The sequence below is a fragment of the Dermochelys coriacea genome, chromosome 11 (genome assembly GCF_009764565.3).
Source record: "Dermochelys coriacea isolate rDerCor1 chromosome 11, rDerCor1.pri.v4, whole genome shotgun sequence".
NCBI classification, from domain to species: Eukaryota; Metazoa; Chordata; order Testudines; family Dermochelyidae; genus Dermochelys; species Dermochelys coriacea.
Window position 1 is genome coordinate 45,810,561 of NC_050078.2, and position 16,217 is coordinate 45,826,777.

A 16,217-nucleotide genomic window follows, 5' to 3' on the forward strand; every position below is an offset into this window, starting at 1 on the left:
TAACTTAGGCCATGTCTATGCTTACTGGGGATCAATGCTGCTGCTATCGACGTAGTGGGGATTAATTTAGTGGATCTAGTGAAGACCCACTAAATTGATAGTAGAGCGCTCTCTGGTCAACTCCAGTACTCCAGTTCCGCGAGAAGAGTAAGGTAAGTCGATGGGAGAGCATCTCCTATCGATGCAGTGTGGTGTAGACAGCCGGGTAAGATGACCTAAGTGATGTTGACTCCAGGTACATTATTGACATAGCATAACTTAGTAGCATAACTTAGGTCAAATTACCCTGGTAGTGTAGACATGGCCAAAGCTTCCCCCAGGAAAACAAAAGAAAGTCAGGAATCACAGGATGGAAGATTTAAGCCTCTCGAGAGCAGAGAAATTCAAAGGGCTTCACTTTCAGGAAAAACATTGGCCTGCCCCAGGTGTAATACAAACTTTTAATCTACACTCAGCTTGAAATCCTGAGTTTTGCTTGCAAAACAAAATAGATTAAAAAAAATGGTGGCAAAACAAAAAGATTTCATTCGGGCCTAAAACTCTTTTAGTTTAGTTCATACCTGTGTATGAAACCTCCTCCTCTGTGTGAAGAGAGATGGACATTTCCTCTGACAAAGCCCAGTGCTCTTCCGCTGTTGGTACATTAAAGATAGAGTCTAATTTTAGTATTGTTCCTCTGAAACAATATTTGGGGTAGAGGATATATATTCCCTATCCACTCAATGTGGTTGTTACAGAAATATGACATTTTAATTGCTTTCCTGCCACCTCTGACACCAGATAAAATGGAGGGAAATGCACCCCTACTGCTGCCCCTGTACCCCTTAAGGTTCCTAGGATTTTGTTGGAATGTCAGAATTCAAGAGAAGTTACTGTGGCAATAGGCAGTCAGACTGGAGGACCAACAGCCAGGCAATTATTTCTTTTATAATTTATTCCATGGATGTGGGTACCTTTTGCTGGTGGAGCTGCTTTTCTTTTTGGAACAGCAATGGACATTCTCTCCTCTGTGACAACTTTCTTTGGAACTTCGGGTACTTTAAAAATAGTAATTGTAAGAATACTAAATTGCAAAATTCAGACGCTCTCTGTTAATTTATGCTCATGTTAAAGAATTATGGATGAACAAGTAAAAAATAAATGTACATTTACAAAGTAAGCTTGTGTGTTTAAAAATAGACATGGACTTGAAACCAAACAAGAATTTAAGTTAACAAAGACAATAGGTCAACTTAAACTTTAATGCACAAATAGCTGGATGTGTATTTGGCTTGTGGAATATACTTTCTGAAGAGTAATACCAGGTTTTTTTTCTTCATGGTAAGCTCCCTATGAATTTCAGACATTTTAAATTATTGTGCTGTTTTAGTAACAGCAATAATATGATAAAAGCATAAAAGAAAAACAGAAAGAGACATGCACATAAAAAAGAATGACTAAAAGATATTTACATGATACATTAAGGGCTCTAGAATTTAATTGTTCAGTGTTGCTGGCACCTTCCAGTACATGTAATTTAACTACAAAATTTCACACACCGAAAAAAGATAAAAGAGAGGTTTTTAAGCCCAAAAGAAAATGAAAGAAGTTAAGGACACAAAGGCATCTTTGAAATAAAAATGCTGATGATGTGAAAAAGAGAAGAGACAGTGAGCTTCTGCATATGAATGATGCTCAATTTATCAAAAATTAGTGTGTACCCAAAACAACGATTGCAATTAATAACAGTTTTGAGTACACAAGAAATGCAGGGGATCAGCTGTTTTACATAATTTTCTGAATTTTTTGCAGGGCAGAAACCAAAATTCCTTTTAATTTATAACCAACTTAGTATAAACTGTTTGTTTTATTTTAATCAGACCATTCCCAGGTTCAAGGCCTGCTGGTTCCCACTGATTTCTGATATGTAGAAGCCTCTTGTGTCACCAGAAAAGAGCTGATTTACCTTTAGCTGGGGGAGCCACCACTTTTTTGTGAACCAGAATAGGTACTTTCTCTTCTGGCACAGCTTTCTTGGGAACTTCTGGCACTTTAAAGAGATTTTTTTACTTTTAGGAGATCTGAATTACACACAAACAGTAAAAACAATCAGGCAACAAAAATACAAGCACAGAGACCTGACATTTTTGTAAGTTAAATAAGGAAACAAAAGAATACACCAGAATCTACATTTTATGCAATGGAATTAAACTATTAGAGATACAAGACATTAACAACATACAAACATCTATTGCGTAGTTTGAAAAGCCAATGTACCTCTTTTTGGTGGAGCCTCCTCCTTTTCAGAGATGGCTACTTTTTCTTCTGTGATAATTTTCCTATGCACTTCAGTCACTTTAAAAATATCAAAACGTAGGAATATTTAATTGTAATATTTGGAAGGTGCTTTAACAATAAGCAGCTAGAAATAAATCTTTTTAATCTTAATTGATTTTTGAAAAAAGGAAATATACATGAAATTTCACTAAATACAAAATGAGACAGTAAAAGAAGAAGGAACAATTTACAAAAACAGTATAAAGGACACAAGTGATAGTTTATACACAATGAAGTATCAGACAGAGGTTACTGTCACTAAAACACAAAATATCTACATGAAAAACATTTGAAATGAACAAACAAACAAACATAAGGTGTAAGATAAAGCAACAGATAAAGACATCTAGAGAATTTTATTTTCATTAGTTTACCTTTGGTGAATTGAGGTTCTTCTATTTCAACAGCAACAGGAGGTATCCATTCTTCTGGTGTTTTTTTCTTAAGTACTTTAAAAATATTGTGTAATTTTAGAAAATTGCAATGATTTCAATACTAAACAGACTAAAAGAAAAAAGCAACATAGAAATCTCATTATGAATACAACTGGCAATGGACACAAACAGGCACATGTACGTGTGTAATGCTAAAAAATTAAAAGCATATAAACTACATTTTACTCAACAAGGTAAGAAGTTAAAGACTGAAATTGAAAGAAAGACATTTTTCCAAGTTATAGGAAGCAAATAACTGATGTACCTCTAGCTGGCGGGGCCTCTGCCTTTTTAGGAACAGGGACAGGCACTTTCTCCTCAGGAACAGCTTTCTTACGAACTTCAGGCACTTTAGAAAGAAGAGTTTTAAGAATATTGATCTCTAGTATTCTGAATATATTTTGTATGTAACATTAGTGTTTCCTTTGTTTAATAATAACCAAAGTGTTTATGTAAGGAAAAACAAATAATAGTATACAGAACACACAGTTGTAATGCAAACAGTCAGACTGTGATTTTTAAGAAACTCACATCTTTATTAACAGACACTAAAACCAAGCACATGAGAAGAGAAGACCTGTGTCATGTCTTTCAAGGTAAGGAAGAATCATTTTAATTAGTAACTTATACCTTTTGCTGGTGGAGCTTCCTTAATTTTAGGAGCAGCAGGAACTTTTGGTGGTGGGACAACTTCCTTAGGCTTCTCAGGCACTTAAAAATATTACAGTGTATAGTTTAAGAAATAGGAAAGGTATCAAAACAGTAAGGAAACACTTGGTTAATCAAAAGAGAAGTTTGTAACACACATGTAATAGGGACATACATCAAAAACAACAAAATCAGAAACACTGAGATGCAAAACAATTGACATTTGATATTTAAGAGTTGATGTACCTTTAGCAGGTGGGACTTCCACTTTTTTGGGAACAGGGACAGGTACTTCCTCCTCTACATAGAAAGGCTCTTCTTCAGTCACTTTAAAGATATTAATGTTAAAGATACAGAATTGATGTATTTGGCATATTTGATCTAGTCCTTGGTTAGTGTATCTATGGAATGCTTGATTTAGGAAATCTAATTAACCCAGTCTCACCTGCACTAGGAGTACTGCCTATCCCCAAAATAGTAGCAAGATCCAAACTGTGTAGCAATTTACTGATATCTGAGAACCAGGACATACAATAAACACAGGGGGTGTGGCTGTGTGAGTGTAAAATGGAGTCTTAGATGGAGAGACCAGTTGGTAGATTTGGGTTTGGGATGTAGACATTTATGTCAAGCAGTAGTCTTTTGTGGTGAGCCAAATCCTTTCTTATATTATAGTCTCTATAGTTGAATGTGTTTTAGAGAAACATTAGGTGGACGAAGGAAAGGTAGCTAATTTACTGGAAGGTTTGGCTCAGATTTCAAAACATGGTTTTCATTTGTCATATATTTTAAAGTCAGTGCTGTCATTTTCTAGGAACTCTGAACAAAAAGATTGGGGAAAAAAATCACATCAGGCTAATGTTAGCTTCTTTTTCATGATGCCTTCTCTTTTTGGACACAATCCTGCAAGGGCTGAGCTACTATAGGTATGAAGTGCCCTCAAAGACTGATCCAACTCCCCCTGAAGTCAATGGAATCACTGTCAATGACTTAAGTGGGAGATGGACCAGGCCTGAACACTCAATACTGCTAGGAGATGATCAGTGCTTTGCAGGGCTAGATATAATGCCCCCTCAAGTCAATTGAAAGTCTCCCATTGACCTGAGTGAGACACTAGGAACACATAAATCTCACTGGAATTTGTCATCTTGAGAATTCAGCTGGATACAGGCAGATTCAACATGTCACATGCAGAGGGAATTCAGGCAATGGCTTTTGCTTGTTGCTCTTTGCAGTGTTAAGTTACCTGTAGTTCAGATCCACCAGCATATTTTTAAAAGTTACAGGTGTCTCCATAAGTTTGCTCATTCTCACAAAACAACAAGCAAACAAGAATTTAAGTTAACAGAGACAACAGAGCAACTTAAACTTTAATGTACCAACAGCGGGATGTATATTTGGCATGCAGAATTTATACTTTTTGGAGAGTAGTAGCATGTTTCCTTTTCTTTTGGGTAAGCTCCCTAGGCACTTCACTTTATATTATTGTGCAGTTTTAGTAACAGCAAAGATATTTATAAAAGCATGAAAATAAAAACAGAAAGAGACATATGCACACAGAAAAAAAGAATGTCTAAAGAATATATACATGACACAGTAAGGACTCTAGAATTTGAATGTAAGATTTTTCAGCATTCCTGGCATTTTCCATTACATGTAATTTAATTAAAAATTTTACACAAAGAAAAAACATGAGACAGCATATTAAACCCACAAGAAAATGACAGATGTTAAGGGCACAAGACCATCTTTCAAAAAAATGCTGATGATCTGAAAAGACATTGATACTTTCTTTTCAGATGAGACAATGAGCTTCTTCATATGATTGATGCTCAGTTTATAAAAATTAGCGTGCAACCAAAACAACTATGTATTCATAGCAGTTTTGAATGCACAAGAAATGCAGGAGACTGACCGTTTTATATGATTTTCTGCATTTTTTTGCAGGGCAGAAACAATCAAAATTCTATTTAATTTATGATCAAGAAAGTATAAGCTTTTTTTAAAAAAAAAATCAAACAATTCACAGGTTCAAGGCCTGCTGGTTCCCACTGATTTTTGTTATGTAGAAGCCTCTTGTTTCACCAGAAAGAGCTGATGTACCTTTAGTTGGTGGAGCCACCACTTTTTTGTGGACCAGAATGGGCACTTTCTCTTCTGGCACAGCTTTCTTGGGAACTTCTGGCACTTTAAAGATATTGTTCATTTTTAGGAGTTTTAAATTACTCACAAATGGCAAAAATAATAGGCAACAAAAATACAAACACAGAGGCCTGACATTTGTGTAAGTCAAATAAGGAAATTAAAGCACACACCAGAATCTATATTTTCTGCAACATAATTAGACAGTTAGAGATACAAGACAAGATATAAATATATGTTACATGGCTTCAAAAGGCAATGTACCTCTCTTTGGTGGAGCTTCTTCCTTTTCAGTGACAGCTAGTTTTTCTTGGGTGATAATTTTCCTTTGTACTTCAGTCACTTTAAAAGTATTAAATATAGGAATAGTTAATTGTAATATGTGGAATGCACTTTAATAATAGGCAGCTAGAAATAAGTCTTTCTAATCTTGACTGATTTTTGTTGAAAGAAAATATACATAAAATTTCACTGAATACAAAAATGAGACTGAATGAAAAAATGAGTAAAAGAAGAAGGAACAATTTACAAGAACAGTACAAAGGACACAAGTGATAGGCTATACACAATGAAGATCCAGACAGAAGTTACTGTCACTAAAACACAAAATATCTACATGAAAAACATTTGAAACAAATAAACAACAAAATGTGTAAGATAAAGAAAAAGATAAAGACATCTAGAGAATATCAATTTTCATTAGTTTACCTTTGGTGAATTGAGGTTCTTCTATTTCAATAGCAACCGGGGGTATCCATTCTTCTGGTGGTTTTTTCTTAAGTACTTCAAAAATATTGTGTAATTTTAGAAAATTGGAATGATTTCAATACCAAAGAAACCAAAAGAAAAAGCAACACACAAATCTCAGTATGAATACACTGGCAATTGACACAAACAGGCACATATAGTTGTTTAATGCTAAAAAAATTAAAAGTATCTAAGCTATATTTTACTGATCAAGGTAAGAAGTTAAAGATTGAAATTGAAAGAAAGACATTTTTCCATGTTATAGGAAGCAAACAAATAATATACCTTTAGCTGGTGGGGCTTCCACTTTTTTAGGAGCAGGTACAGGTACTTCCTCCTCTATGTAGTAAGGCTCTTCTTCACTCACTTTAAAGATATTAATGTTAAGAATACAGAAGTGACATATTTGGTCTATTATTGCATATACTACCTTCACACGTAATGAAATGATTAAAAAAGAATAACCAACAAAGAGTACTGACACCCACAACACATATATTTGCTGCTTCGTTTTCCAGATTGTTTCCTTGATAACACTTGTCAACTTTCAGAAAAACTATGATGTGAAAAAGACAAATAGAGTCCTTGCTTAGTGTATCTATGGAATGCTTGATTTAGAAAATCTAATTCACCCAGTCTCCACCTGCACTAGGAGTACTGCCTATCCCCCAAATAGTAGCAAGATCCAAAGTGTGTAGTAATTTACTGATATCTGAGAACCAGGACATACAATAAACTCTAAGGGTGTGGCTGCTTAAGTGTGAAATGTAGTCTTAAAGTATATTTACAGTGCAAAACCCAAACAAACAAAACCTGTAGGAAGGAGTCTCAGGGCTTGGCTACACTTGCGAGTTAGAGTGCATTAAAGCAGCCCCAGGCACTCTAGCTCACTACCCATCTACACTGGCAAGGCATGTAGAGCACTCTGACTCCAAGGCTAGAGCGCTCCTGGTGCTCCACCTCGGCGAGAAGATTAACGCTATTGCGCCTTGGCTGAAACACTTGGGTGTCAGTGTGAACGAGGTGTTGCATTACTGAGCTCTGATCAGCCTCTGGAAACGTCCCATAATCCCCTTAAGTCAAGTGGCCACTCTTCCCATTGTTTTGAACTCGCTGTAGAAATGTGGATATGCCCTTTGAAAGCTCCGTTTCTGACAGCCGGCTGCTTATCTGCTCCGAGACAAAGCAACCATTAGTGTGGAATGCTGTGTGTGAGAGAGAGAGGCAGGGGGAAGAGAGGAGGTCTGCTGCTGTCTGAAATTACAAGACAGCATGCTGACATGCTCGCAGCCCCCCTGAAACCCACTCTCTCTCTCCCCACATACACACAACACACTCCCTGTCACATTCCACCACATCCCACCCCCATTTGAAAAGAATGTTGCAGCCACTTGCATGCTGGGATAGCTACCACAATGCACTGCTCTCTGTGGCCATTGCAAAAGCTGCTAATGTGGCCACGCTAGTGTGCTTGTAGCTGTCAGGGTGGACAGACTGCTGTGCTTTCCCTACTGCGCTCTCCAAAGGCTGGTTTAACTCAAAGCGCTCTACGTCTGCAAGTGTAGCCATGCCCTCAGAGTCAGGGTCAACAAACGTGGGTTCTCACTACAGGGCTTTAAAATAGCAGTTTAGATGTTCCTGCTTGGGCTGGAGTCCAGGCTCAGAAACCAGTGATGGGAGTGGGTCTCAAAGCCTGGGCTCCAACCTGAGCAGAATGTTTACACTTGTATTTTTAGTGCTGTAGCCTGACCCTCACAAACCAGAGTCAGTTGACCCAGACTTTGAAACTCACTGCCCTGGGTTTTTTTTTTTTTTTTTTTGCAGTGTTGATGTACAATGAGATAGTTTCTAGTTGCAACAGGGAAATGGGCAGACCACCTGGTAGAGTTAGGTTGGGGATATATGCATTTAATTCAAGCAGAAATATCTCTGCTGAGCCAAGTCTTTTCTTTTATTACAGCCTCTGCTGAATTTGTTTTAGAGAAATAGTGGCTGGACAAAGGAAAGGTGGCTAATTTGCTGGAAGTTTTTAGCTCAGATTTCAAAATATAATTTTCATTGTCATATAATTTAAAATTAGTGCTACCATTTTCTGCAAAGTCTTAACAAAAAGATTAGGAAGGAAATCACATCACAATAATGTAAGATACTATTTTTTAAGGTGCCTTCTGCCTCTGGACATGATTCTGCAAGGCGCTGAGCTACTGTAGGTATGAAGGGCCCTCAGAAACTGATTTAACTTCCCCAGTGTCAATCTCAATGACTTATTTGGGAACTGGGTCAGTCCAGAATACTCAGTACCTCCAGCAGTTGCTCAGCACTTTGCAGGGCTAGATATAATGCCCCCTCAAGTCAATTGAAAGTTTCCCATTGACCTCAGTGAGAACCTAGGAACTCATAGATCTCACTGGAATTTGTCATCTTGAGAATTCAGCTGGATACAGGCAGATTCAACATGTCACATGCAGAGGGAATTCAGGCAATGGCTTTGTACTTGCTGCTTTGTTACCTGTGTTACAGATCCACCATTATATTTTTGAAGGTTACAGGTGTCTCCGTAAGTTTGCTTATTCTCACAAAACAACAAGCAAACATGAATTTAAGTTAACAGAGACAGCAGAGCAACTTAAATTTTAATGCATCAATAGCTGGACATATATTTGTTTTGCAGAATTTATACTTTTGGAGTAGTAGTAGCATGTTTCCTTTTCTTTTGGGTAAACTCCCTAGGCACTTCAGACATTTTAAATTATTGTGTAGGTTTAGTGACAGCAACATGAAATCAAGAATGTTCAGTAAAAACACAAGGCAGAATTCACGGCACATTTACAGCACAGACATACAAAGAGCATTATATGTTGTATCAAATGCTATATCCAATGTACCTTTAGCTGGTGGCTTCTTCACTTTTTTAGTAATAGAAATTGGTAATATTTCTTCTATGACTACTGTCTCGGGAACATCAGGCACTTTAAAGATACAGAATATTTACATTTAAAAACTTTAAAAAACAATGTACAGAAGCATAAATTGTAGAGGCAAGAAGTAGAACACTAATACACAATGGTGTAATTCAATAATACAGAAGAAAAATATATAAAAAAGGGTAACATAATTATATGTGTCTCACAGATCACCAAGGCAACTGTAGATGGGTGAGGTATTATGGAAGCATTAGACCATAATTTAATACAACAACAACAAAAAGACATATCATGTTTCAACAAATACATATAAGCAGATGTTCTTTGCTGTACCCACTTCTCCCAACAGTGCATTTATACACATTCCAGGTCAGAGCTCTGGTACAAAATCCAATCAAATTCTGAGAAAATTCAGGCCCTCTGTGATTTTAGTGACTGCCCCTTTCCGTATGAGGAGAGCAGGGTCCTTCACACAAATGTGCCTCTGTGGTCTCTCCAGTAAATACAGCAAGAGCCCTCTGACAGCCACTTGAGACAAAGAATTTGTACAGAACAGATAAACAATCCCACCCCATCGTCCCACCGTAAGATGGGAGAGTGGGTACAAACAAGCCACTTACACAGATGGAAGTAGACAGTGATCTTGTGCTTGCAGTAAATTAGAAGTAACCCATGTCCAAATGTAGAAAATGACAAGATTTTAACTGTAAAGACTCCAAAAAGCTTATTATGTAGATTATGTTCAGTTTTGCAGATTCATCCAGGAGAGAGCGCACACTTTGTTGGTGGAGTTTCTTTTTGAAAAAGTACTGGGTATTTTTTTTTCTTCTGACTCTGAAATTGCTGGTTATTATGTGTGAAGTCATCCATTTGGATGATGTTTTAGGCACTCTCAGATAGCAAATAAGTTGGGAATTTTCTTCTTGGTACTGTAGATGGAATCTACTTGGCAGTAATAGGTCTAAGTATTTCTACCTACATTCTGCAAGGAACAACCTAATCTTTGCTTGTAGCAGCAATTTTGCTGTGAGGGTCTAGTTCAAGCAGATGGATGCTTTTTTTAGATGCCTGAAGCCACTGCTTGCAAATCTCCCTCTTCTGGTAACAAGTGTTCTTTTTAGGGCTGTGTGAAATATGCCCAGTTTCTTTGTAACTTTCTGGCAGGGCTGGTGCATACATTTTCAGAGCCTCAAACTTTAATCTTAAGTGTCAGGTAAGTCTGAACCCATAAACTCAAGATGAAATTGATTGAGCCTGGCAACTTTCATTGGTTTGATTACAAAACCAGACACATTTGGCCCAAATTGCCCCAGCCAGGAGACTCTGCTGCCCAAGAAAGCTCTGTCCGACTCACTGTACTTCTACTTGCCTTCTCAGGGAGGCCTGTAGACCTTGACCTCCTCTCCCTTTGGGCACAGCTGGCTCACTCTTCCTTCACAGGCTGTTCTCCAAACTGTTGAAACACCCAGAGTGCTCAACAATGGGGTTTCTCAATAGCTTGGAGCACTCTTGGTTGTCTCAGCCCCAGAGTGAGTTGAAGTACTCACAGGGCAAAAGAGGAAGGGCCAGAGGAGCCTTTCCTGTATCACTACTTCTGGATGTGCTGGCTTCCCATAGGAGAGGCGGAAAGGAGGACAGATAGCATAGAAGAGGAGAGCACTTGTGTATTTAGTAGGGAGATGGCCAGGAAGTTTCCCCTCAGAGGGCAGAGAAAGACAGGCGGCATAGTGGTTGCATCCAAGAGAGGAGCTAATTAAATAACCGAGGCCATCTCTACGCTTACTGGGGATCGATGCTGCTGCTATCGACGTAGTGGGGATTAATTTAGTGGATCTAGTGAAGACCCACTAAATTGACAGTAGAGCGCTCTCTGGTCAACTCCAGTACTCCAGCTCCGCGAGAAGAGTAAGGTAAGTCGACAGGAGAGCATCTCCTATCGATGCAGTGTGGTGTAGACAGCCGGGTAAGATGACCTAAGTGATGTTGACTCCAGGTACATTATTGACATAGCATAACTTAGTAGCATACCTTAGGTCAAATTACCCTGGTAGTGTAGACATGGCCAAAGCTTCCCCCAGGAAAACAAAAGAAAATCAGGAACCACAGGATGGAAGATTTAAGCCTCTCGAGAGCAGAGAAATTCAAAGGGCTTCACTTTCAGGAAAAAACATTGGCCTGCCCCAGGTGTAATACAAACTTTTAATCTACACTCAGCTTGAAATCCTGAGTTTTGCTTGCAAAACAAAATAGATTAAAAAAAATGGCAAAACAAAAAGATTTCATTCAGGCCTAAAACTCTTTTAGTTTAGTTCATACCTGTGTATGAAACCTCCTCCTCTGTGTGAAGAGAGATGGACATTTCCTCTGACAAAGCCCAGTGCTCTTCTGCTGTTGGTACATTAAAGATAGAGTCTAGTTTTAGTATTGTTCCTCTGAAACAATATTTGGGGTAGAGGATATACATTCCCTATCCACTCAATGTGGTTGTTACAGAAATATGACATTTTAATTGCTTTCCTGCCACCTCCGACACCAGATAAAATGGAGGGAAATGCACCCCTACTGCTGCCCCTGTACCCCTTAAGGTTCCTAGGATATTGCTGGAATGTCAGAATTCAAGAGAAGTTACTGTGGCAATAGGCAGTCAGACTGGAGGACCAACAGCCAGGCAATTATTTCTTTTATAATTTATTCTATGGATGTGGGTACCTTTTGCTGGTGGAGCTGCTTTTCTTTTTGGAACAGCAATGGACACTCTTTCTTCTGTGACAACTTTCTTTGGAACTTCTGGTACTTTAAAAATAGCAATTGCAAGAATAGAAAGAGACATATGTACTTTAAAAAGAATGACTAAAGCATATATACATGACACAGTAATAGAATTTGAATGTAAGATTCTTCAGCATTGCTGGCACTTTCCATTACATGTAATTTAACTACAACATTTCATAAACAATAAAAACATAAAAGATAACATTTTAAACACACAAGAAAATGACAGATGTTAAGGACACAAAGCATCTTTGAAAAAAATGCTGATGATCTGAAAAGACTGATACTTTTTATTTTTAAGAAGAGGTAGTGAGCTTCTGCATATCAGTGATACTCAGTTTATGAAAATTAGTGTGCACCCAAAACAACTATGCAATTCATAGCAGTTTTGAATACACAAGAAATGCAGGAGTGTGACTTTTTACATGATTTTCTGTATTTTTAGAGGTCAGAAATCAAAATTCCTTTTAATTCATAACAAAGTGAGTATAAACTGTTTTTTAAAATCAGATAATTCACAGGTTCAAGGCCTGCTGCGTTCCACTGATTTCCAATATGGAGAAACCCCCTGAATCTCCAGAAAGAGCGAAAGTAATTTTAGCTGGTAGAGCCACCACTTTTTTGTGGAGTGGAATGGGCACTTTCTCTTCCGGCACAGCTTTTTGGGAACTTCTGGCACTTTAAAGATATTGTTCATTTTTAGGAGTTTTGAATTACTCACAAATGGCAAAAATAATAGGCAACAAAAATACAAACACAGAGGCCTGACATTTGTGTAAGTCAAATAAGGAAATTAAAGCACACACCAGAATCTATATTTTCTGCAACATAATTAGACAGTTAGAGATACAAGACAAGATATAAATATATGTTGCATGGCTTCAAAAGGCAATGTACCTCTCTTTGGTGGAGCTTCCTCCTTTCAGTGACAGCTAGTTTTTCTTGGGTGATTAATTTTCCTTTGTACTTCAGTCACTTTAAAAGTATTAAATGTAGAATAGTTAATTGTAATATGTGGAATGCACTTTAATAATAGGCAGCTAGAAATAAGTCTTTCTAATCTTGACTGATTTTTGTTGAAAGAAATATACATAAAATTTCACTGAATACAAAATGAGACAGTAAAAGAAGAAGGAACAATTTACAAGAACAGTACAAAGGACACAAGTGATAGGCTATACACAATGAAGATCCAGACAGAAGTTACTGTCACTAAAACACAAAATATCTACATGAAAAACATTTGAAACAAATAAACAACAAAATGTGTAAGATAAAGAAAAAGATAAAGACATCTAGAGAATATCAATTTTCATTAGTTTACCTTTGGTGAATTGAGGTTCTTCTATTTCAATAGCAACCGGGGGTATCCATTCTTCTAATGGTTCTTTCTTAAGCACTTTAAAAATATTGTGTGATTTTAGGAAATTGAATGATTTCAATACCAGAGAAACCAAAAGAAAAAGCAACGCACAACCTCACTATGATTTCACTGACAATAGATAGGTGTTTCTGTGGGTTTGCTTGTTCTCATATGTAATGGAATTGTCTAAGGAAGTCTACAGAATGCCATTATAGATCTCTGAGTTGGTCAGTCAAACAACAACAGGAAAGGAGGAAAAATACTCTCAGAAACAAAATCTTCATAAAGACTGAGGGACAGAGGATCCTCTTGATATTTAAGATTAGATTGATGCTTTTCACCTATTTTCTGTAAGCAACCAACTCTGCTGTTCTGTAGTGGGTGGGGCTGAATGATCATAAGAAGTGGCAGAGCTGTTTAGTAGTGGCAAAATGTCATAATACATGAAATTTTACCAGCATTTAAACAAATGGTGTAATGAAAAATTTTGATCTACACACTGAGGGGAAACTTGATTTTTTTTTATAAAAAACAAAAAATTATTTCAAAAATAGCAAGATTCCGAGATAGTTTTCATTTTAGCCTACACTCCTGGAATTCGCAAAAAGAAAAGGAGTACTTGTGGCACCTTAGAGACTAACAAATTTATTAGAGCATAAGCTTTCGTGAGCTACAGCTCACTGTGAGCTGTAGCTCACGAAGCTTATGCTCTAATAAATTTGTTAGTCTCTAAGGTGCCACAAGTACTCCTTTTCTTTTTGCGAATACAGACTAACACGGCTGCTACTCTGACTCCTGGAATTGTGGTTGTACCTGTAACTGATGAAATCTCCTCTTCTCTGTGAACAGAAATGATTGCTTTCTCTTCCTCTTCTTCTATCCATTCTTCCAGTGTTGGCTCTTTAAAGACAGGTTCAGTTTTAATGTTTTTGTGGAACAATGGTTGTGGCAGAGGTATAACAATTCTGATAAAATCAATGCGACAACTACAGCCATACACAGGAAATAAGAAATGCTTTGTACGTGTATGTTTGCCTTGCACTAAATTCTGTTCTTTGCCCATGTGCTAGGGACAGGGGCAAATTACATCTACAGTAACTCTCAGCATTCAACTGTGTTTTCAGTGGAGTGCCACAGCTTTCCAAACGTCCCATCACAGCAGTTACAATGGAGGACCAGCAGTAAAGTAGTTAAATAATTCTTCTTACTCTTTTGTTGGGTGGTAAAGAAAGACTAGTACAAAATAAAAGGGCAGGTGATGTCCTGGACAAATAAACTGAGAAACCAGCATATTCTTTAGAACTCTGTCAGGGAAAAACTCAACTTGTGATGGGGCAAGAGGCCAATTTGCCTAGGTACAAGCAGAAAGGAACATGTTTACATGAACAAATACCATTCCATATATTCATATTTCATAGGGGTAACTTAGGTGTTGACTTTAGAAATTTTGGCCCTTTTGTTGTTATCTTAATAAAATGTGTTAACTATCCCAATCTGACTGACTATTCATTAATGGATTACACAAGTGGGGAATCTTGGCTTGGAACACTATGGGGGAGATCCTTAACTGGCATAAATTGTTATAACTCCATTGAAGTCAGTCTCCATTCAAGCTGAGAATCTGCCCCAGAATGGTAATGAATTATAGTGCAAAAGCAAGTCAGTGTTTCTCATCTGTAGCATAATGAATAGTTCTTTTATATGTGGGGAAGGAAGTGATGGATACAACCCTCATGTGTGTACCCATACCTCATGGGCCAGATCCCACAAGGTGCTTACTGTCCAATTATCCTTAACTTTCATTGTGTCTTCATTAGGAGTCTGATCCAAAGCCCACTGCAATCAATGAGAATATTTCCATCCACTTCAATGGGTTTCATATCAGGGACTAAAAGTACAAGGGCTGGGCACCCCACAGAAAGCTCTGAGCAACTGGGAAATTATGGGCTCTACACGTAAAAAGTTGTAATGCAAAACCTCACATATAACAACCAAGGCACATTTCTGTATTAGGAATCATGCCTTTAAACAACAGATTTGCACTCTAAGACAACAAGAACAATCTACAGAATTGATGTTTCTCACATGGATCACTGCTTGCAATATACTTTCAGATGGTGGGACATCACTCCTTTAGAGATTATAACAGATACTCTTTCTTCTGTAATATAGACTTTTTCTCTTAAAACTTCTTTCTGATGTACCTCAGGCAGTTTGAAAGGTACTAATATAAAATTTATGAATTTCTAATTGCAATGTGTAGATAATATCCCAGATTGCTATGACTAGGTTTTTGAAGATTTAAGAACACTGATGCTATATAACAAGAGCACAAATAGTATATGACACAGTACTACACAATACACACAAAATAAACTGATGATCCTCTGTCAATAACACAGTACACTAACGTATAACTCCCAACAGTAACATAAATACGGTAAGAGGTCAATAACAAAACAGAAGATAAGAACAGATGCTATTTAAGAATCAGCATGATCTGTCACTCAATCGGGAAGCATACCTTTAGCTGTGGGAGCCTCCACTCTTTTAGGAACAGCAACAGGTGATTTTTCTTCAGGGACACTCTCTTAGGCACTGCAGGCACTTTGAGATATTATGTCATTTTAGGACTTACAAAATGGAAAAAAGCAACACATACACAAATGGAGACTTTAACGAGGAGATTACATCCAGACACACATTTCCACAACACAATCAAAACACTAAAGAACAGTCTTTTACACAGTAAACTACAAGGTAATGTACCTTTCGCTGGTGGAGCCTCTTCTCTTTTAGGAACAGCAACTTCTTCTTTTGGGACAGGTCTTTTAGGCACCTCAGGCACTGCAAAAATATCAAATTTAGAAT

The 16,217-nt window shown here is 37.4% G+C and overlaps 1 protein-coding gene and 1 long non-coding RNA gene across 2 annotated transcripts in view; both read right to left on the reverse strand.

Annotated features, from left to right (window-relative positions):
• Positions 1 to 16,217, reverse strand: part of TTN (titin) — a 311,927-nt gene that overhangs the window by 147,101 nt on the left and 148,609 nt on the right. Inside the window, exons 119-129 of the mRNA XM_043504858.1 lie at positions 16,116 to 16,193; positions 5,805 to 5,882; positions 5,502 to 5,585; positions 3,645 to 3,725; positions 3,381 to 3,461; positions 3,016 to 3,099; positions 2,691 to 2,765; positions 2,257 to 2,334; positions 1,946 to 2,029; positions 954 to 1,037; positions 561 to 632 (exon numbers count right to left, since the gene is read on the reverse strand). Of these exons, the coding sequence (XP_043360793.1) occupies positions 561 to 632; positions 954 to 1,037; positions 1,946 to 2,029; positions 2,257 to 2,334; positions 2,691 to 2,765; positions 3,016 to 3,099; positions 3,381 to 3,461; positions 3,645 to 3,725; positions 5,502 to 5,585; positions 5,805 to 5,882; positions 16,116 to 16,193 (879 nt within the window). The remainder of the gene's footprint in view (positions 1 to 560; positions 633 to 953; positions 1,038 to 1,945; positions 2,030 to 2,256; positions 2,335 to 2,690; positions 2,766 to 3,015; positions 3,100 to 3,380; positions 3,462 to 3,644; positions 3,726 to 5,501; positions 5,586 to 5,804; positions 5,883 to 16,115; positions 16,194 to 16,217) is intronic.
• LOC122458144 lies at positions 6,575 to 11,581 on the reverse strand. Its single transcript, XR_006278025.1, has 3 exons — positions 11,528 to 11,581; positions 9,173 to 9,256; positions 6,575 to 6,653 (listed from the first exon to the last, which is right to left on the reverse strand). It is a non-coding gene; the product is annotated as an uncharacterized LOC122458144 (long non-coding RNA).